Source organism: Nyctereutes procyonoides, unplaced genomic scaffold (genome assembly GCF_905146905.1).
Source record: "Nyctereutes procyonoides isolate TBG_1078 unplaced genomic scaffold, NYPRO_anot_genome, whole genome shotgun sequence".
Taxonomy (NCBI): Eukaryota; Metazoa; Chordata; class Mammalia; order Carnivora; family Canidae; genus Nyctereutes; species Nyctereutes procyonoides.
Genome location: NW_026575142.1, coordinates 53,536,064 through 53,558,103, shown reverse-complemented (window position 1 = coordinate 53,558,103; position 22,040 = coordinate 53,536,064). Strand labels below are relative to the sequence as shown.

The following is a 22,040-nucleotide window of genomic DNA, read 5'->3' as shown; positions in this document are numbered from 1 at the left end:
GTCCTAGGGACAAATAATACTGTAGGCTTGGTTTACTTATCTCCTGTTGGCATTGGCACCAAGCCCTTCCTCTGCTTTGAAATTCATGGCTGTGTCTGTGGCTGCATGCTAAACAGAGGCCACCACACAGCCTGCTCAGTCTGTCCAGATGCAGCTCAACTAATCCATGTACCTTAATGGCCAGTTCAGAGCAGCAGTTTCGATAGCTAACACTGCTGGTTTGTTTCTACTGCAATCTAGGTATGCCATCATAAATAAATTCATGTATTATCCTTTGAATTGGATATGGTGAACTATCCAGGGACTTGAACGATCACATGCTTGGTTTGCATTCTGGACGATTGGCTTCAAAATTGACCCCTAGAGATGTATATATGTATGGAATGATTAGAATGACAGATTTAAGAATACAATCAAATATACTGTGAAACTGTAAAAAGTAAAAAGAAAAAGTAAAAGAAAAACTGTAAAAGGAAACTGTGAAAAGTAAATTTCCCTCCTACTCTTGTTTCCTTGGACTCTCATTCCCCTTATACTGAAAAACTCACTGTTGATAGTTTTAAGCAGAGACATTCTATACACATATGAGTATATGTGTGTATCTTTCATGGAGAGAAAACACTACAGCTATATTTCCCTAATTATTACAGAAAAACTAGCAGGATGTACACAGTGTCCCACAATTTATTCCTTTTACTTAATGATAACTCTTGGAGGCCTTTTCATGTCAGGATCTGCAACCTGTCCCACCTTTCTATTTCTTTCTTTCTTTCTTTCTTTCTTTCTTTCTTTCTTTCTTTCTTTCTTTCTTTCTTCTTTCTTTCTTTCTTCTTTCTTTCTTTCTTTTTTCTTTCTTTCTTTCTTTCTTTCTTTTCTTTCTTTCTTTCTTTCTTCTTTCTTTCTTTCTTTCTTTCTTTCTTTCTTTCTTTCCCCCTCCCCCCTCCTCCTCCCTTTCTTTTTTCCTCCCTCTCTCCCTTCCCTCCTTCCTTCTTTCTTTCCTTCCTTCCTTTCATTTAGGTAAGCTCTATATCCAACGTGAGGCTTGAACTCAACAATCCTGTGATCAAGAGTTGCGTGCTCTATTGATTGAGTCAACCAGATGCCACTGCCACACCTTTTTAAACAGCTGCTTAGTATTTGATGAGCGGATATAATCCTTTTGTATTTAAATAAACAGCCTCATTTTGATGGACATTTGCTGTTTCAAATATTTTATTATCAACATTGTTTTGGTGAACATCATTGCAGGTAATTATTTGTGCTACCTATATAGTATCTGTAGGATTTATTCCTGGAAAGAGGATTCCTGACCAACAGATATATTCAATTTTTAGGTTAATATGTGTTGCCTAACTGTCTTCCAAAGAGGCTGGACAGTATTCCCAACCATGTCAGAGAGGACTTGCTTCCCCATAGCTATCTCTTTTTATTATCATTTTTTTTTCAATTTGCCATTCTAATTGGAAGCTATATTTTTTTAATTATGAGTGCGGTTAAGCACCTTACAAATAAGTTGCTACATTCTTTCCACCCAACCACTCAGTGCTTCATCATTCCCTGAATAATGTCCCTTCCTCACTGGCTTGAAGTGGCAGCTGAAATCTTTGTTTATTTTAATCTGTTTCTGAATTCTGTTCTATTATATTTGTCTTATTGCTTTATGTGTCTCTGTACCAATTGTAAATTTATATACTTTTCTAATAAGTCTTAATATAAAGTAACTTTGTGCCACTTTATTGTTCTTTTTCAGAATGTCCCTGGATATTTTTGCAAACTTTTATTTTTATTTTTTGGCAGCTGTGTTGGAGTTGTTTCATTAAACTTTGAAATATGCACTGTTTAAAAGTAGGACGCAATCATTATGAGACAAGGAAAGCTTTATGCCCAAGGTTGAGTTGGGCCTGGGACTGAAAATGATATATAGGGAAAGAAGAGCTAAAAGGGCCAAAAAAGGGAAGAAAACTAAATGAACATTCTGAGTACCAGGTTCTGTATAAAACTCAGAAATGCCCTGGAATAAAACATGCTCTTGAATGTCCTGAGTTATTTAAGCAGCCAGCTAGTTTTCAGGTCAGCGTGTATAACCCTTGCTTCTCAGGGCTTGACAAACACTGCCAGGGTTCTGACCTTACACTGAAATTCCTTGAACTCTGGGTACCTGTGAGCATGCACCCCACATGCCTGCCCCCTGCGTGCACATTACCAGTCACAAGGAGCATCATTAACGAGCAGTCTGGTAGGAAGCATAACTTAGAGGCTAACAAGTTCTAGAGAAAGAAAGAGATCAACACAGAGGGCAAACCACTGGCTTCAAGCAGCTTGTTCTTTAAGTATGTTGGGATCCAGACCTTTTAGTTTTACTTCGGTGATCTCAAAAACAGGAACCTCATGTTTGCTGCTATTCCAGGTAACCATCTCTTTTTCTGGGAAAAGATTTTCGAAGGTACTCTAAGAGCCTGACTCGTCATAGATTTGTTCTTTGAGTAACTTAACTACTTTCACATTTAACAGATTTCCTTTAAGAGAATGCTCCCAGCATCTTATGACTTATTATATTTATTGGTGAGGAATACAGATGACGAAATGGTCCACTTCATTAGTCTCATGTCTTCTTCATTAGTTCTATTGCTATTGAAGTAATATGACACAATTCAATCTTTGCTTAACTTTACTAGGCTGTAATTTTTCTTTTGGCTGTAATTCTTTTAAGATAAAAAAAATGCTATTGATATATCAAAATGATGCAGGATTAATTTAAGACATGTTTACTGTTGCCTGCCACCATACTTGAAGCTAGATTGTTTTTTAATGCTAAACAATGGAGACAGAACCATCTCAGAGTTTATTTTGGTTCCTCTGCTTTAGCATCTCATTCAGACTAATAACCTGCATCTCTGTATCTGTGTTACTTGAATGCAGTGTATCTGAAAGATTTCAGTCTTGCCCACCATTTCATGATAACCCCGAAGTCTGTTGGCTAGTGCATTGGCAGGGAGGTGGGAATAATGGAAGACTGTGGACTCCTTGCTAGGTAGGGGGTAGCATGTAAGACTAGGGGGGGGGCTTGAAAGTGAAACGCGTGCTTTATTTGTTTATCTGTTAAGCTGGATCCCAAATGACTTCATCTACTCATAAATAAACTTTCTTTATGAACAAAATTTGAATGTTCATTTTCCTCTCAGTTAGTATGCAAATCTATTTGCAGCATTCTAGCAAAAGAGAGTGCAACTCATTTTCTGTGCTTATAAATTGTTCATTACCATGCTCTCTGATGGCCAATTCATGGCTCCATCTGCAACTCCACAAATCTCTTTGCCCAGATAAACTTGGTGGAGTAAATATAAGGTGCTCAAGGGGATGCATTTGGGATTAAAGGAGGAAAAAGACATAGCTCACAAAAATTCCGAAGCCTATCATTTTAAATTTTGTAATTTCACACTTGTATTCATATTTGTATACTCCAGAAAAATAAATACTTCACTGATCTCATTAACCCAAGTTTTAGGACTACATATAAATGACATGTAAAGATTTTCTTGTTGTGTATGAAAAGAGTCTCAGTTCAAGGGCAAAACAAACCTACCAACAAAACCTCTGGAATGGTGGGAATACTTTCCTCTGTGAGGTGAGTTATTGTAACCTGTAAGGCTCCATGCGGACAACTAGGATAATTATATTGAAATGCTTACGGTTTGGGTCGTTTAAAACAAAGCAATCAAGGTTATTACTTTTTTCTCTCTTCTTTGATAAAGAGAGAAATGTAAATCTCAACAGGAATGTCATGTAATTTTAAATCGACCTTCGCCTTAGTGCAAGTTAAAGTCACTCCTTCATGCATATATTTAACACCCATTAATGCTAATGGGATAGACTTCTGTTTTCACATAGGGATCTTGATTTCTTTCTGTGAAAATAATACTCTCAAATAATGAACTTTCTTCGCTTAGCTAAAATGTGAAAACAAAGAAAAAATACAAGGTGCAAGAAAGGTCCTAAGAACAAGCAAAATCTGCCTATAGAAAGAACAAAAGACATTTTCACATCCATCTACGTGAGTGTGTAGGATAGGAATCTGGCTCACAGCATATATCTCCTGTCACAGCTGAGGTAGAGAATCTACCAGGAGATTTTTTTTCAATTAAAATCCTGTGCACCAATAATAGACACTGCTACGGAGCTTTTAATTAAAAAAAAAAAAAGGAAATGATATAAACCCACATTGTCTCTCAGCGCTGTTTTATTAAAGGATTAGACTGATGAGATGTTTGGATTTTATTGTTCTAAATATGTGTTTCAGTTGGTGCTCTCGGACCCACCATGTGAAGAAAATGAAATGTAAGTAAATAGCAAGAGGCTCCATGTTTTTATTTAGCATTTTCAAAATTCAAAGAATAAAAAAAGGCTCCAGTCATTTGAGAAGCCCCAAATGAGTCTCAAATGATGATTATAATCATGCAAGAAAAGTAAGAGCAAATTGTTTTTAAATGCAAATGGCTCAATTTTTCTAAAAGCAGGAAAAAGATGCTTTCATTATGATTAGCTTTGGTAAATATAAGGGGCCTCATTGATTTCTAGGTATTTTTGTTCCTGCTTTCTCCACCATAGTGGCGTCAAGGGTTCTTTAGGTTCATGAAAGCATCACAATGTCATTTCTGGATGCGTCCACACTCATAAATCACAGTGTTGGTGGGCCACCGTTTTCTGGATATTCAGTTTGAAATATAAGCAAACTGACCAAGAGTCTCACCTGTATTATGTGTACCTTTCAAAGTGCGTTTGATATAAATTATATGAATAATTGACTTAATTTTTTCACTTTTTGGGCTGTAGACTTAATGGTCCCCAGAATTATATTCGGGAGATGGGGAGAAGGTGTCATTAATAATGCTGATGATGATTAATTAGAGCTGTAATGCCCTGCGACTTAGTACAGGTGTCAGAAAAGCACGTCTGCCAAGCGTGGTCTTCTCCTGGGTGCAGCCCTGACTGCCACCTGACTGTTTTCAATTATTATTGCCTGTTACCCTCAAGGCCAGGGTCTCAAGGCCTGGGCACTGCCTCCAGATTAAGAGGCCATGCTATGTGGAATGCTTTCCTTGGCGCTGGAACCACTCACCTGATTTGTGGATCGTCTCGTTATTGATCATCTGTGCGTTGAGTCCGTGCTGTTCTTCTAGCTTTTGCGTGGCTCTCCACTGCTATTTCTTTGCATTGATTTTGGACTCACTTTTTTCTGCCTTCAAGAGTTTGTGACATAACGGAGTTTTTGATGACTGATGTACTTACCTAACTGTGGACCTCCTGGCTGACTCATCTTGCCCAATCACCTTCTATCTTTGACCCAGAACAATAGAATACAGAAATTCATAATTGGAAGGGATCACAAATGTTGAATCTAGTGCTTCAATCAATATGACAGGAAAATATGCTATTGAGGACCTTGAAAAGCTGACTTTCGAGTCACTGAGGCTACTGGTCTCCTTTTCAGGTAAAGAAATTGAGACTCAAAGAAAGACAGCAGCAAATTAATGCAGAGAGCTTCCACTAGTACTTAATTACAATTCTTTTTTAACTACCTCACTTTGCATGTAGGTGTCTGTTGTGGTTGTCATTAATGCCATTACTTTTGAATGAGAGACCACTTCAAGTAAAATACAAACTGGCATAGAATAAAAAGGGAAGGGAAGAAAGTAGCTGGTTTTGCAGAGGTGGTATTAAGTATTTGTACTGAAGAGAGATGCTATCCCAAATCTTTTGCCACCACAAGGTATTTGAAAGATGATTAGTTTTATTTATATTTGTTTTATAACCCAAACTATTTTTTTCTGATCTAAACTACTCAGTTTATTTTTATAACAGCATTTCGTTAATTTGAACAATGCATTATTTAGTCTGTCTTGGTATAAAACTTAACTACTGGGGATCCCTGGGTGGCTCAGCGGTTTAGCGCCTGCCTTTGGCCCAGGGTGTGATCCTGGAGTCCCGGGATAAGTCCCACGTCAGGCTCCTGGCATGGAGCCTGCTTCTCCCTCCTCCCGTGTCTCTGCCTCTTTCTCTCTCTATTTCTATCATAAATAAATAAAATAAATCTTAAAAAAAAAAACTTAACTACTCTAAGTAATGTAGTATATGGGAAAAAATATGATAGAGCCTCCGCATTACACCCCTAATCCTTTTCCCTCCCAAAACAAGCAAATACACTGATGTGCATATATGTTCATAAATAGGGTAACTTACAAATAAATAATAAATATGATCATACATACACAGGCTTCTGTAAATTAATTGCATTCATAGATTCCTAATATGTTATTGTCTTACCTGGCTTGAGAAAGTTAAGTGTTTTGCTCAAGATTAAACAAGTAAAAATACAGAGCTTGAAGTATTTGGAACCAGGACTGACTTCCCGGGCCAGAATTTTATACTACAAAGTATGTGTATGTACCATACATATATGTACACTAAATGTACTGCTACACTACTATATATGTATTACAATTTTGACTATGAAGTCATATTGTATGTCCAGTATTAAATAAAATTATACACTGGGTGAAATACCTGAGAGACATATAGTTCATCTATTCTTCTAGATACTATACAACTTACCCCAGATTAATTAGGTCAAGGCACCAGTCTCTGGGTGATATGATAGAGCACCCATCTCTCTCCCAGATTATTGTAGCTAAATTGCACTATTGCCTACCCTAAGGGATGCTTTAAAAAAGAGAAAGACCCATGAAATTTGTTATTGCATTTATTCTAAGAGCATATGAAAAACATCATCCCTATTGCCAACAGTATCCTCTTCGTAAAGCCCCATAGTTTGAATTCTTCTCTGGTGTCTACTCCAGGAATAGTTGTGCATCTGGTGAGTAATGCTGCATGATTTTGTTAATTTTAGAGGATGCTATATAACCAAATCTCTCTCTCATCCTATTAACTGCTAGAAGGCCTAAGCCAGATCTCGAGTTGGGTTAAATTTTGCATATGGGGTTTACTCCATTCAGTTTAAAAACTGATCTCATTCTTGGCTTATTTTCTTTGTGTGATCTCCTCCATGCTTTCACTTCCATTACTTTTTGTATTTCTAATATTTTAAAGCATTTTAGAATACAGATATTGAATGCATTCAGGTAGTACTCCACATACTAATGTGAGGCCAGAGCTGGCTTTTACTGTTCCCAGTGCCCAGTGGTGGTGCTGCATGGTGGTAAGAGACACAGGCTCTGCAGCCATACCATCTGGGTGTGAAACCTGACTCTGTCACTTGTAGATTTGTTACCTTGGGCAAGCTACTTCATGCCTGAATTTTCCCAATTTTACAATGAGGATTATAATATTGTGATCTCACCTCATAGCATTGTGATTTTGAAAGTGAGTTAATTCCCATGAAGTTATATAACTGGTTTAGAAGAATTCCTGGCACAGGAAGTTCTGGGTGATTCTAGCAAAGGGGACACTAGAGCAACTCTGCAGTTTTCTTCTTGAATTGATCAAGTTAAAGAATTTGTAGTTAATCCTAGATCCACAGAATCTCACCACCGAGAAGAATAATAAAGATCAACCAGGCTAATAATCCTCGTAGGAAGAATCGTGTCTACAATATCCAAGAAAATAGGACAGTAGTCTTCTAGTAAAAACAGCAAAAATCCTTCAGTAACCGAACTGGTGGTGATTAGGAATGTGTCTCCCTTAGGCATCATAGTTGGTTCTCATGTCTCCTGAATGTCTTTCATTTTTGGCATTATCCCAGTTTGACCAATTGTATATAAATCTCTGAGGAATAACTTCATTTTTTTAAAAAAGTAACTTTTCCTACACCGAACATCTTGCATCTAAAATCTGAGCAACTAAAAAAAATAAAATAAAAGATAAAATAAAATAAATTATAAATAAAATCTGAGCAATTAGAATGTTGTTATCATTCAGATACTGTTTTTTTTTTGTTTTTGTTTTTTGTTTTTTTGTTTTTTTTTTTACTTAAAGAACTGTTTAAGGGGCATCTGGCTGGCTCAGTTGGTAGAGCATGTGACTCCTGATCTCAGGGTCATGAGTTCAAGCCCCATGTTGGGTGTGGAGCCTACTTAAAAGAAAAAAAAAATGAATCTTTAAAAATTGACCTGGAGAAACACATGGAAATAATGGTAGGGGAGGAGGAAGCCTACAGTGAAAAGACTTGTAATTTGGTTTAAATTCTTTGACCAGCTAGTGACTTCCCCACCAAATTTCCTACTCTGAGTTTCAGTTGTAGAGAGTGTAGATTCCTGAGTGAACTAAATTATTCCAAAGGTGCCTGCAATTTGGAAATTACATGATCACTTTGCATTTATCCAGCTAACTCCTTCTTGGCCATTTTATTTATTGCATATCAGAAACTCTACCAGTGAGTGCATAGGATCAGAAAGAGAAAGTGAAATAAGTCAATTTGGATATAACTGGCAAAAAATACAGAGCGTCTTAAAAATTAAAGAACTGAGAAAGAAATTGAGGTAGTTAATCTTTAGAATTGACATTATGATAAGGATATGGTCTATTTTTAAATGTAGAGAGGGTAAGCAGAGATTTATAATGGAGGGAGATGAAGCAATCCCCACCCCCCAGATTATGCACTTACATTTCAAGATTCCAGATAGGAACATTCTGCTCTTTTATTGGACTAGGACACCAAGAGAATTTCCCTACATCCATGTTTAGGGTAAGACACTGTCTGTTTAAGATTTATATATTTTAATATACTATTTAAAAATTTTATGACTAAAAAGTGATGCGTTGTACAATCAAACAATATGGAAATAAGGAAAAGATAAAGTGCCTCATGATACCACCTGCAAGGGAAGTAAGCATTCTTGCAACTTGGTGTATATGAGTATACTACTACATAACGCCTATTTAGTGAAAGCATTTCATTTATGTAAAAGAAAATATACAAACTAAGCCCTTTATATTATTTTCCTTCACAAAGCTTTTAATTATAAATATGAATCTACATTCTTTCTTTTTGATGACTGGATGATATTCCTTTATAAGGACATGCCATTAATTACTTGTAAAATCCTTTATTGATGATTGCTTGTCTTAGGATGCTTTTTAAAGATATACTTCAACTGCCACTTTTTTACCCAGCCATTTGTACCTGTGTCTTTATTTTTTTTTTAATTTTTATTTATTTATGATAGTCACAGAGAGAGAGAGAGAGGCGCAGAGACATAGGCAGAGGGAGAAGCAGGCTCCATGCACCGGGAGCCCGATGTGGGTTTCGATCCTGGGTCTCCAGGATCGTGCCCTGGGCCAGAGGCAGGCGCCAAACCGCTGCGCCACCCAGGGATCCCTGTACCTGTGTCTTTAAATGATTCCACACACACACACACACACACACACACACACGTACACACAAAACAAAACAAAACTTGTTCTCTGGATGATTAACTTTCCTCTTAAATGTTTGAGGTAAAATTTTTACGTTGACGCTTCACATATGTTAAAAAGTCACTTCTGACTTATCTAATGATAAACATGATACACTGCCTCCTTGGAGATACTTGGAGCAATAAATGAGCTGACAGTTATGAGTGCTGTCAAGCTGAGAAGTACTGAGTGTTATTTTAACAAAGGCTGAAGTAGCTATGATTAAGTACAGCTCCAACTCAGAGGCTTATCGGGCTGTGGTGAACAGGTTTCCACTGTCTAATCCCAGAATGCTTCAACAATAGCTCATGTACTGAAGTAAGAAACAAGTCTATCAGCAAAATGTGTATTCCCTGTGCCTGACATAGTGAGGGACTCTGCAGGGAATGGCACGTAAGTGTCTACACCCAGGGAGTTACACCTCCTGGAAATCACACTACAAATTTTGTTTTCATGTGAGGATGCTTTTCAAAACTTATCCCAGGAATGACTGAATCATGCCTAGGCACACAAATGGTTTGACCAGCCTGACGCAAGAAATCAGCCCCTCTCTCTTTTGGTAAATGGCACGTGTGGCCACATTCATTCCTTTCCTCTCTTCCCTGACCTCTTCCCTCTAACCAGGTCTGCTGCCTGCTACTCTCTGCCAAGTTATCAAAGGTTAACAAGAGATCCTAAACCTTCCCCAGTGAATCTGCATTTTAAAGAACCCTAATGCCTAATATCTATGACACGTTAGTCCTAAAAAGGTAGTCACCAGGCTCTCAATACACAACCGCATTTGTGACTCTAGAATCAAACCTATTACAGTGCAGTTATCTACGTACATTGTCTGACAGTTCCACATTTACCTCTATTCTCAGTGTCCTAAATGAAGTGGGCATACCTTAAACATTTGCTTCATTGTACTGGGGATGGTTTGCAGAGAATACATGATCGTTTTGGGGAAACAGGTATGGTCAGAACAAACATTATGGTTCGAGAGAATAGACTTTGGTCGTCTAGAGGCCCAGCATTAACTATTCTTCTTTTACCACCAGGTGTGTAAACTATAAAGATCAATACACAAACGGCTGGTATATCTGGTAAGGACATCCTCAATTTGTTATAAAACTTTCAGTGGTACATATATACTCTATTTCCTAAATAACTGAAATAATAATTCATTTCCTAAATAATATGAAATCATTCAGTTAAGGAAATTATAGGGATCATGCAATATACGTGGAAACATCACTTTCTGGTTATGGCTAGTGTTTACTTATGTACTTCCAGTGACAGGGACCGTAACTGTTTTTAGGGATAATAGTTTACTCCCAAAATAGAGAAATTCAACAGTAAAATAAATGTTCTTTCTTTTGAAATCTCCTTAAATCTCTCTACTACTTATTTCAAAAGTCTTAAAAACCTTCAAAATAAGACTGCTACCTTTTTAAAGCTAGTCCTTCAGAAATTATAAGACAGTCATTATACACTCCCTACATCATGACTTCTGTATTTTTTTTAACTAAACATTATTAGTTCTCTCAATTAGGTGGTTAGCTCCTGTCTTGTCTACTTTTCAACCCCCAACCCTCACATCTAAAATCTGTTCAGTTGCTCACATACTGGTTGAATACATGGCTGGCTGAAAAATAGGGATAGTAGATGAATGAATTAACAGACAACGACACTGCTCCTCAGAACAACCCTTCAAGTTCCAGAGGAAATGATCATCATCACCTGGCAAGATCGACCCACACTGAGCAAAGCAAACATTCCAGGTTTACTGAGAATGTATGAGTTGTGGTGGGGGGTTGCTTAAGGAGTTGGGCCCCACAGATTTCTTGCATCCTGTCTCGTGGAGCTTTTGCCCTCTTTCCAGGAAGCAGCAGGAATTCTTTCGGAACCCCCCTGGATGCTCCACCTCACTCCTTTACTGCTTCTTCTGGCATCAGGTTCGTGCTGCTGATTTTCCTGGTGGCTCTTCTCTGTGGAGTAGTGTTCCTCTGCCTCCACTGCTGGCTGAGGAGACCCCGAATGGATTCTCCAAGACGCACGATGGCTGTTTTTGCTGTTGGAGACTTGGATCCTGTTTATGGTAAGCTGTCTGAACACTTCCAGACTTCCTGTTTGGAACCTAGTGGTTTGTGGTGAATTGAAAAACTAACCTCTGGAAAGCAGATTTGTGAACTGAGAACAAGGCATAGTTTATTGGAGACTCAAAGGCATGCAGTGGGGAGAGAGACTAAGTGAGAAAACTTCAGAAGAAAGGAGACCTCAAAAGAAAAATATGTATCTTAGGGAAATGACCCATAGTTGAGTAGGGGGTAGAACCTCAACATTTTGCTCAGTCAACATGCGAAAGAGAAGAGCTATACAGGGCCAGTCACTCCAAGTGAGTGGTAGGGTGTAAGGTATGCAAGAACCTCTCTGGGCCTTTAATAGCAGAATATCCCGCCCCCGTGCTCACAGTCTCATTTACTAAGTTCTCTATGCCTCATATATTTGCAATAACATTGAACCACACTTTCCAGATTGTCTGCTACCGATGCACAGCCTGAAATACTTGGAATTGGGCAGGCGGATGTCAATATTCATGTCCTTTCTCCTCAGATACACGATTAGCAACCCCATCCTGCCTGCTTCTAACCCCCACCCCCACCCCAAACCATGCCCATCCTGTTATTTTCTAGTCTGCATGAGAGAGTAAGGAATGGAGGAAACCCAGATTTTAGAGTTATTTGTAACTACCAGCCTTGGCTGTAAGTAACAAAATTATCACTTACTGATTTCCGGGAGATCACAGATCATAGATTATTTCTTTGTGTTAAGCACTGTTCTCAAGCAGACCATCTGTTATGAAACTTTCCCTCTGAGGTGCTGTCTTGTACACCATAATAGTGGCCTCAAGAGGGCTTGGTAGAGATTAACAGCTGCCCTTCAGGAACTTGGGTCAGCATAGATTTTCAATAGATGGAGCAAGGCATACTCTGGGAAAACCAACAGCTAAATAAAAAGTAGGGTAAAAAAGAAAAAAAAAACTTAAATGTTTTAATGTCAAAACTCGGTACTCTAAGATCTAGTGACTATATTTACTATTGGCTTTTTAAAAAGTCATTATTTAACAAAAGAAACACATGTCAATTTGAGAAATGGTTATTTGGGGAAGGATAATTAAAGTCTCCAATGAAAAAATAATCTTTCTCCTAAAATCGAACACTTTCTATTGAGCATAGGATGAAATAGGGTCACTGACATTCTAATAAATTGTATTAGTCAAAAGGGTCCACATGGTCACATTAGTCTATTTTTCTTTATTTAACTGGAGGTAGTTAAAAAATAAATGTAATTATGATTTCTCCAGCTTGACTCAAGTTTCCAAGGAGGAAAATCCACTCTAGTCTTCTTAGCCCTTTACGCACTCTGAAGAAGACTCTTTTACTAACTATCCTAATCTTTAAAAACTTCTCTTCTTAATTTTAAGTAAACTACTGAGTTTTACTGTTACCATTTTTAAGGCAACCTATGTGCCACAGTTATATCCCTATTTATCTAATGTTTTTATATTTCCTGCATGGTGATCTATACAAATGCTTTTGAATGTGCCAGACGAGCCTGAACAGGTATGACTGGGAGAGAAGATGTCAAACGTGATAGATTACTGCAATAATCTGCATGTAATCATCCCAAATGCAGGGCATTAGAATCACATTCTCTATATTACACTGAAGTCACTGTGGACAGGAAAAGAATATACTTGGGAAGAAATTATTTAAAAAAATATAGTCACATTTTTTTTTCACATCTACCAAGAGCTAGGCACTAGATTAGAAGCTTCTCAGATATGATTTCTAGTTAGTAAATATCAACCAGGAAATTTGGCTACTATTCCTCTCAAAAGATGTTATCTACTTTTCTCACTGTGCTAGATAAATATACCACATAGATCTTTGCTGCAAGCCAACAAATAGCCTTCAAATCGTCTGCAATTGAGGATAAGGAGTGGGTGAAAACTTGGGCGGGGTACTCATGGCTTAGTCACCTCCTCTCCTACTCTAAGTACAACTTTTGTATCTCAAACCTCAGACATTTCCATTGGGTGGTTCCTCAAAGGTAGGGATTCCTCTGCAGAATCCTCATTCCTTTTCTCATTCTATTGGTTCCTCCCTAATCCCACTGATATGCTCTGAATCTTATTTTGCTCAAATAAACATTGAAACTCTCTCCCAGCTTAAGTTATATTACAAAACTCAGTTTTGTTGCTTTCTGTCTTAGGGCCAAGCCTCAGTTTCCCGTATTTATTTTTTTATCTGTCTATCTATCTATCTATCTATCTATCTATCTATCTATCTATCTATTTTTCTCTTGCCTAGTTGGCTGTTAGTCTGTCCTGCCCACCATCCATCTGCCATCCTGTCCCAGGGATGCTCAGAAGAGCCATACGGCGTTCTGATATGAATGTATCTCCCAGAGTTGTGCTTCCTGACATTCCCGTTTTTCCTCTCCAAAACAAAATATAACAGAGTAATTTAGGAAGTGGTATTCTCTGTGATCTTTAGTGACTAGCAATTTCTGGAAGTAAATTCTAGGGAGTCAATATTTTAAGGCAATCTGAAGCCCAGAGCCAAACTGGATTTCTTTTCCTCACTGGATCTCCATGACACTTTCATTTCTCCCAACAAGTGATTCTTCTTCCCTAATATTTCTGTAAAAGGACCTTTTCTCCAAAAGGAAAGCACTACAGGATCTTTTTTTATGGCTACAGGGGAGGTAAGAGCCAAAATTTCCACTGTACCATACAAAGTATGTGCTCTTAGCTTCGAATTGAGTCCAATCACTGCTGGATTCACACACCCACACTGCTGGTTGTGGGTTGTACCTCTGAGTCTTCTTCATGGTCACAGTTCAGAGGGGAGAGGAAAATGAGAACTCGCTTGAAAGACACTGGTGACATTAGAATATGAAATATGGTTTCTGGACTCCCTGCCACCCTTTGAGCACAAAGATAGGACATTCCCTCCTGAATACAGAATGTAGTAAATGGGTCATTTAAAGCATTTTAATGGAGAGACTAGATTTGCTTTATTAACCTTGGGGTTCTTCCTTGACCTTAATTTTATTCCTTTAAAAATTATTCCACACTATTGCCACTATTTGTCGAATCTATTAGTTGAAATAGCTCTGCTCTTCTGACCTGTGGGTCCAAGGTTTGACTCTCACAGTCCCATGGAAGCTGCCCTCACATGAAGAACCAGGAGGAGAATTTTGACAGAATATAGGAAGCCAGGGTGGATTGAACTTTACTGCTGTTAAAATCTATAAAATAGGAAAGTTCTTCCACTAGCAATACCAGGCAGTATTTTTATGACTCAGGTTGTCAATTATCTTGATTAGAAATATTCAAGAGAGAAAGGTGAACACACGGCTTGGGATCCTCATAAACGGTGTGTAAAGAAGGCCTTGCCAGCCCAGCACATCCAATGCACCATGAGATTTCTATCTGGGAAGCGTCCTTGGGAATCTCATGTAAACACCCAGACCCTGGTTCCATCTAGTGGGCTTTCTCACAATTCTCTGCCTTCTCACAATTCTCTGTTGACCCAGTGCTCAGATTTCTCAGGCTTCCTTCCCCTCTCATGGGATCTATATTACCATGTCCATAACATGTCACAGTGAAGCTCTTCATGCACCAAAAAGGGAACAAAAATCCCTTCAATACCTCCATGGAAGGTAAGGAGGAAGAGGATTGCTTCTAGAGAAAAAGGGAAGGAAGTCAAGAAAGTGGAGGGAAAGGAGAAGGGTGAAGGGCAAGACGAGAAGGAATCTACAATTAGAGGCTGGAGGTATTTTGAGGAATCAAATTGGTAACTATTTATTTTATACAAGCCTTAAAGTCATGTTACTTTGTTCTGTCTCGGGCCCACTTCTTCCTGGGCCCAGTCTCAGGGGCGGCCTCCCAGAGGCCTCTTCCATTATCACCCTGTCTGCCCTCCCCACCCCAGACTCATCTCCTGGATCTAGTTGTCCCTTAGCATCCCTGCTGTCCCCCAGAAAGGACCTGTCCAGCCCTACACCTTTCTGAGTGGGGTTGTCTGTGAAGTGCTCTCTGAGGCCTCTCATCTCTTCTCTCAAGCCATCAGACCCTAACAATTCTAGAATAATTCCGCGCTTGGATTAGGAGCAAACATTTCTCTTCTGATATTTTCTTAGAACTTATATTACCTATTTTAATGATGCTTTTGGGATCCCTTTTATCTGAGAAATCCATAGGAAACAGGAGATTTGCAGGGTTCCCCTCCCTCAATGTATAAATGGAGAGAACACACACTGGGCCACAGGAAGTGAATTTTTAAAAGAACGTATGCAAATTTTTAGTAAAGGTGGGAAAGAAGAGAACATTGTTTAAACTCTCTATACTCATCTGTACCCCAAATCGGATTAAATGCCCCTACTTTATAAGATCCAGGACTGTGAGACAGGGTGAATATGTAGAAAATACAAGTGACCTAAAAAAGCAAAAGATAAAGTTTTGATTTTGTTAGTTTAATGGTTTTATGTGTTAAATCTGTATTTGAAAAAAAAATCAGTAATGACAAAGGAGTTGTAAAGTTGGCTATAAACAAAAAAGATCTTTTGTTAATTTACTGAAAATAGATTTTCATTGAAAATAAGGTTGTGATGCTGAATAAAAGCACTTATTTATGAGAAAATAAGGCATTTAAGGATAACAAAAGCAAAAAGTTTGGGGTCTTGTAGGTGTGAGAAGGACAAAGGGCTTGAGGCAGAAAAAACAATCTAGTGTTCATAGAAAAGAATTTGAGAGCATAGAGGAGACATCCCCCCAATTATCTGTCCATACTCTTTAATAAAAATAATAAATTACTATATAATCTACATTGACTCCTTTTCCATCCTATTAGCCTTACCAGGACAGCAAACAGTTTCCATGCCATTCCTGAGAATTCCAGAGATACCCCTCCTGAGGCTACTCATCTTGGGGGCTGATCTCCTTGATAATGCTGCCTTTCAGAGATTCAATCTTCCTGACCCCATTTCTTCTTCAATTTCAGAGATAATCTTCCCTTTTTCTTACTTTAGGGTAAATAGAAATACTAGTCTTTCAGCAATGATGAAATGTCAGGGCTCTGAATTGGGAAGGGGAAGGAGGTGTGGATAGGGACAGAGAAGAACCAGGCCTTTACATGCCAGCTCCTTTCTCCCTCACCTCTCCAGGATCCTGTCTTATTTTAGGATCATTTCTGAAGTGTTATTTTTCTATACTTTATGTTCTTTATGTAAATAGTCTGTGACTCATTTTAGGTAGGGAAAGAGGGAGCATTTCATTCACATACTTTCCTTTCAGGGCATGATAGTAGTAACAGCTCAACATTAATTGAGCATGTACCGTATGCCATGCTCTGTGCTAACACCTGACATCTCTAGTCTCATTTCTTTTTCTCTACAATGGGAGGAGGGATTCACTATTATTCTGAACCCTCCAAAGATGAGGGAAGCAAGGCACCTAGAAATTAAACATTTAGCCCATGGTAGAACTGTGAGTCATATTCAGGCACTGTTAACCACTCTCACAGAGAGGAAGGAATTAGATAAAGAAATGAAAAGAGGAGAAAGAGGCGGAAGGGCCATGTTCAAATAAGGGCCGGTCTATTGGACTGACCTTAATGATGTGGGAACTCTGAACTCTGGCTATAAAAACTCGGCAGTGAGTATATTGGTTTCACAAAATTAAACAACAAATTCATACCTTTGCCAACATTTCTGTCAAAACCATCAAATTCTTGCAGGCATTTGAACTGCATTTTTCCATGTTCTTAATTTGTCAAAAGATAAAAATAATGTCTGTTCACCCCACCACCGCCACCAATCACACGATACAGGTTTCCCCCTCTACCCAAAAGCAAGCCTTTCATAACCTAGAATGGCATAAAGTGGAGAATTAATTACCATTAATTTATACGGAAAAATTTTTGAGTGTTTCCAGACCTCAAAAATAACCTCTCTTCGGCTTTTGGGATTCCTGAGGACACATCTTGCTACTGGTGGACAAAGGAAGTCAAGATAAAGCACAGATAGATGCTCACAGATGCACTTTAAAGCCATGGAGCCGTGATGCTGAGATGCTGATCCAGTGGCCAGGGTAGGAGCTGAGTGGGGCCACTCTCCAGAGCAGGTGCACGCTGCCTCCATAGCGGCTGACTGCAAAACAAATACTGAATACTTGTCACTTTTCACCCTTTTTGGTAAAAGCAAAATCCTCTTCAAATTTCTTTTGGGTAGCAAAAACCAGTACTAATGTCAGACTTTCATGAAAACGAAGTGAAGTAATGTGAACTTTCAAAAAGTGGAGGATACTTGTAATGCATGTAAACCTGCTTTGAAAAAAAATAGAAAACTAAATACATGTTTGGTTTCACAAAAGCTTTCTGAACACATTTGGCTAGTTATGTTTATCTAATGAATGCCCTGTGGTTTTCCCAGCAGGTTTAAGAGCAATTGGCCAAATTTGTAGTAAAGTGATAACATAAAACTTTTCTACCACAGAGAGCAATTGCTAATATCCTCTTGCCAGGAGCACAATATTGATAATAGCAGCAGAAATAAATTTGAGCTAATAATTTTGTGTCGAGTCAATCTAATCGACCACTCCCGGCAGAATGATAGCTAAATTACCATTGACTTTGTACTGGACATACCAAGAGTAGGCCACCTAGGACAATGTCCAGGACCAGTATCCACAGTGGAGGGAAGTGCTGGGGCACATACCCTTTGCCCATGTTAGCTGTTTTATCAAATGCCTCAGACTTATCTTGTGTGATCCTAAACTTCCTAACTGCCAAGGGCTCTAACTCCACAAGTTATTTTGTTTAATAATCTCTATTATAATGTGGATAATGATGATTAAATAACTACTTAACCATTAATATAAAATAAATTAGAAAATAAAATTGTAAATAAAAGAAAATGCATGCATATTCCTAGCATAGAGTGGAGTTCTTGAAATATAGCACTGTTATTACTACAATAATAATAATAATAATGCTAAGTAGCTATTAATAGGTAATTACTGTGTACCTGGTTTTGTTTTAAGCACTCTACATTCATTTAGCCTTGCTTTTACAGACATAGTAATATTATTGTGCTTTTATTGCATAGGAGAAAATTTGACGTACAAAATGTTATATATTAGCCTAGGAGTAGACTATTCAATTAAATAAATAATTCCTTAAGAAAAGTGCTGAACCAGTCTTCTAGTCAAAATTCTCTACCCTTCGCAGATTATATTAATATTTGATTTATTAGACTTAGGTCTGCAAACTAGTGAATACAAATACAAATGTATGAAAATTCATGATTCCAAATAAACATTGTCCATTCCAACATAAAGATTCTAAGTATCCTACATATGGATTCCAAGGATATGGCCATTGCCTAACATCTAACTGTTCCTTGAATTGTTTTGATTATTGTGTCATTTTCTTTAGAATCTCTTTGGAGGTATCAAATCTTAATCCTTCAATAAGAGGTCACTAAACTTTTCTATTAAGGATCAGATAGGGGGATCCCTGGGTGGCTCAGTGGTTTAGCACCTGCCTTCGGCCCAGAGCGTGATCCTGGAGTCCCAGGATCAAGTCCTTGGGCTCCCTGCATGGAGCCTGCTTCTCCCTCTGCCTGTGTCTCTGCCTCTCTCTCTCTCTCTCTTTCTCTCTCTGTGTCTGTAATTAATAAATAAATAAAATCTTTAGGTGAAAAAAAAAGGGTCAGTTAGGAAATAGGTTTTACAGGCCATTGGTCCTTCTGGGGGCTACTCCTTTCTGCAATAGTAGTGCAAAAAGGCAATATGTAAATGAATAACAGGGCTGAATCCCAATTAAATTTAATATACAAAAACAGTCAGAGAGGGCAGCCCAGGTGGCTCAGCCCAGAGCCTTCAGCCCAGGGCATGATCCTAGAGACCTGGGATCCAGTCCCACGTCAGGCTCCCTGCATGGAGCCTGCTTCTCCCTCTGCTTGTGTCTCTCATTAATAAATAAATAAAATCTTAAAAAAAAAAACAGTCAGAAAACTAGATTTAGTTCAGGGGCTTTTTTTTTTTTTCTTTAAAGGTGTATTTGTTTTTATTTTTTTTTAAGATTTATTTATTTATTTATTTATTTATTTATTTATTTATTTGAGAGAGACAGACAGAGAGTATGTGAGTGGGGAGGGGCAGAGGGAGAAGGAGAATCTCAAGCAGACTCTGAGTCTGAATGTAGACCCTCTGGAGGGGCTCGATCCCAGGTCACTGAGATCAGGACCTGAGATGAACCCAAGAGTCACTTCGGAGGCTTAACCAACTGACCCACCAGGTGTCCCTCTTTAAAGGTGATATTATAGTTGTTACTAGGACTCATAGTTGCTATTATTTTGAAACGAAGCAATCAAATCATTTCAAGACAGCCAAAGACTAAGATAGGAAAAAAATATATTTATATATATAGAGAGAGAGGGAGAGAGAGGATTGTGGCTATGAAATATTACTGTTGATTCCTGTCGTAACTCAAAAACAGTAACAGTCTTTCAAGGAAATACTAGAGATTTCCAAAAGAGCTGTGGGAGTAAGTACATAGGTTCTCAAAGTGATCAGTTTGGGGAAAAAAAATGCTTGTTTTTGATGTTTAGTGACTTGGTGTGCCTAATTGAGAAGTCAAATTTTTATTTCAAAGCATTTTTTTGAATCTGATGATTTTTTTCTTTATCACCTGTGTGCACTTTAAATGCAAACTTTTCACAAGTTAACATTCTTACTACTTATCATAGAGAAATATTTAATTACCTTAGTTGTTGTTTGCAGAGCATAAATATAAAATAATGAAGTTCAGACATTATATTTAAATATTTCTATTAAAATTTCCATTTTCCATGATGGAAACGTTAGCTAAAATACCATGAGTATTTATAGGAATCTTGCTTTCCAATCTACCAAAAAGGGCATTCCTCCTACTTTCAGCTGCTAAATTGTAAATGTTTCTTGATGGGTTAGTCAGTGATGATATAATCTGCTCATGAGAGCAAATTTTCTTGCTATCATGAGTAAACTATCACTGCAGAGAGAGTAGGATGATTGTAATTTTTTTCTCAAGGGTACAAATAATTTTCTGTTGCTCCAGTGATCCAAGAAATGCCAGATTTTATTAGGCAGTTCATATACTTCTGTTTTATGCTGACTAGAAAGATTACAAGTCCCCATTTTTCTCTTTCCAGGGACAGAAGTGGCTGTGAATCCAACTGTTGGAATTCACCTTCACACTCAAAACCCTGAACTGTACCCTGCTCCATGTTTTGGTACTGTAGGCCCCCCACCTCCATATGAAGAAATTCTGAAATCAAGCCAATTTTAGTTCTGGATTATCAACTGGCAACATTAGAAATATTTTTCAAATTCTAAAACACCAAATTTGGGAACAAGTCTTGTTTTAGTGGGAATTCCCAGAATCGATTAATATAGTCTGTAAAGGGACAAATAGACAAAAAAATGTGAACATATAGAATTTTGGTCAAGGAGATGTTTTAGTAGTAAATTACTAGACCTTTAATGTACCATTGCTGTGTTATATTTTGTGCTACACAACCAAGTCAATGTTTCTCCGTCAATATTCAAAGGGACAGTCATTAACACATGGCGAGGTCTCCAGTAAGTTTAGGATTCCACTCCAGGTACACATTGAAGCCTTCTCTGCCTTATTATCTCTGTGTTAATCTGATATCCGCCTTGTATAGAGTTAACAAGAAATATCATAACTTAACAATGGCTCAAGTGGAGATTCAGATGTGTCCAAACCCAGATTAGAATATTTTAATTAGTGTAAAAAAGGCAAGAGTAGAAACCAGGGGTACTGAGAGTTAAAGGGTGAAGGGTGAATGAAGAGATTAAAAGTCCCAGTCAAAAAAGTTGCCTGTTTCAGCCTGAGGAGAGATAAGTGTAGATAGAAGCTGACGGAGCTCCCCTAAGCTGTGGGGCATGTGTAATAGCAGAGTGTGGAGAAGGAGGCTCCCATTTTGTATGGGTAGATGTGGACTCTTGAGCCCACAGCCTTTCTCTCTGGTACCTGGAGACTTGGCATTTCTTGGAGAACCACAATAAGAACCTTTGGCATAGATGTCAATGTTCTTATGGAGAACTCTGACTACATAATGAGCTACGAGACATTTGCAGCATTTTTGCAGTGGCCATGAGCAAAGGGGGCAAAGATATCCATGGTAGATGCCCAGTGCTATTCAGTTGACAGAAAATTATTTCTATCCCTGTAGGATCAATACCTTTGCTCAAGTCTCCTTTCCTATGACTCTTGCCCTTACTTATTTGTTCTAGGAACACTGTTATCAGACCTAGCAGGTGCTAACCTTCCTGCATCTGTCCTTTAGGGTCTAGAACTTGCTATTTCTTTTGCCTGCAACACTCTTCCCCCAAATATCAACAGTTTCACTCTTTCACTTCCTTAAATTATCTGTCCCAATGTCATCTTCTTCATGAAACCCACCCCGATTACTCTACTTTAAATTGCAACCTCTCCCAGCTCCGACACTCCCACCTCTTTGCCTAAAGTACATCTTTTCCACAGAATTTATCACCTACTCTACTCATAGATAGT

The 22,040-nt window shown here is 38.2% G+C and overlaps 1 protein-coding gene and 1 non-coding gene across 2 annotated transcripts; both read left to right on the top strand.

Moving 5' to 3' along the window:
- The first annotated feature begins 2,304 nt into the window (after nt 1-2,304).
- TMEM207 (transmembrane protein 207) lies at nt 2,305-20,828 on the top strand. Its single transcript, XM_055307684.1, has 5 exons — nt 2,305-2,407; nt 4,298-4,335; nt 10,449-10,493; nt 11,346-11,488; nt 20,653-20,828. The coding sequence occupies exons 1-5, from the start codon at nt 2,333-2,335 to the stop codon at nt 20,787-20,789; spliced, it is 438 nt and encodes a 145-aa protein (XP_055163659.1). The 5' UTR covers nt 2,305-2,332; the 3' UTR covers nt 20,790-20,828.
- TRNAR-CCU (transfer RNA arginine (anticodon CCU)) lies at nt 8,005-8,077 on the top strand. The gene has a single exon. It is a non-coding gene; the product is annotated as a tRNA-Arg (tRNA).
- Nucleotides 20,829-22,040: the final 1,212 nt, after the last annotated feature.

Bases quoted from the DNA above. Each gene is read 5' to 3' on its own strand.
- TMEM207 (XM_055307684.1), top strand. From the start codon at position 2,333: ATGTTGGGATCCAGACCTTTTAGTTTTACTTCGGTGATCTCAAAAACA. The intron at 4,336-10,448 runs GTAAGTAAATAG...TTTTACCACCAG, and splicing joins CCATGTGAAGAAAATGAAAT to GTGTGTAAACTATAAAGATC. The intron at 10,494-11,345 runs GTAAGGACATCC...TTCTGGCATCAG, and splicing joins ACAAACGGCTGGTATATCTG to GTTCGTGCTGCTGATTTTCC.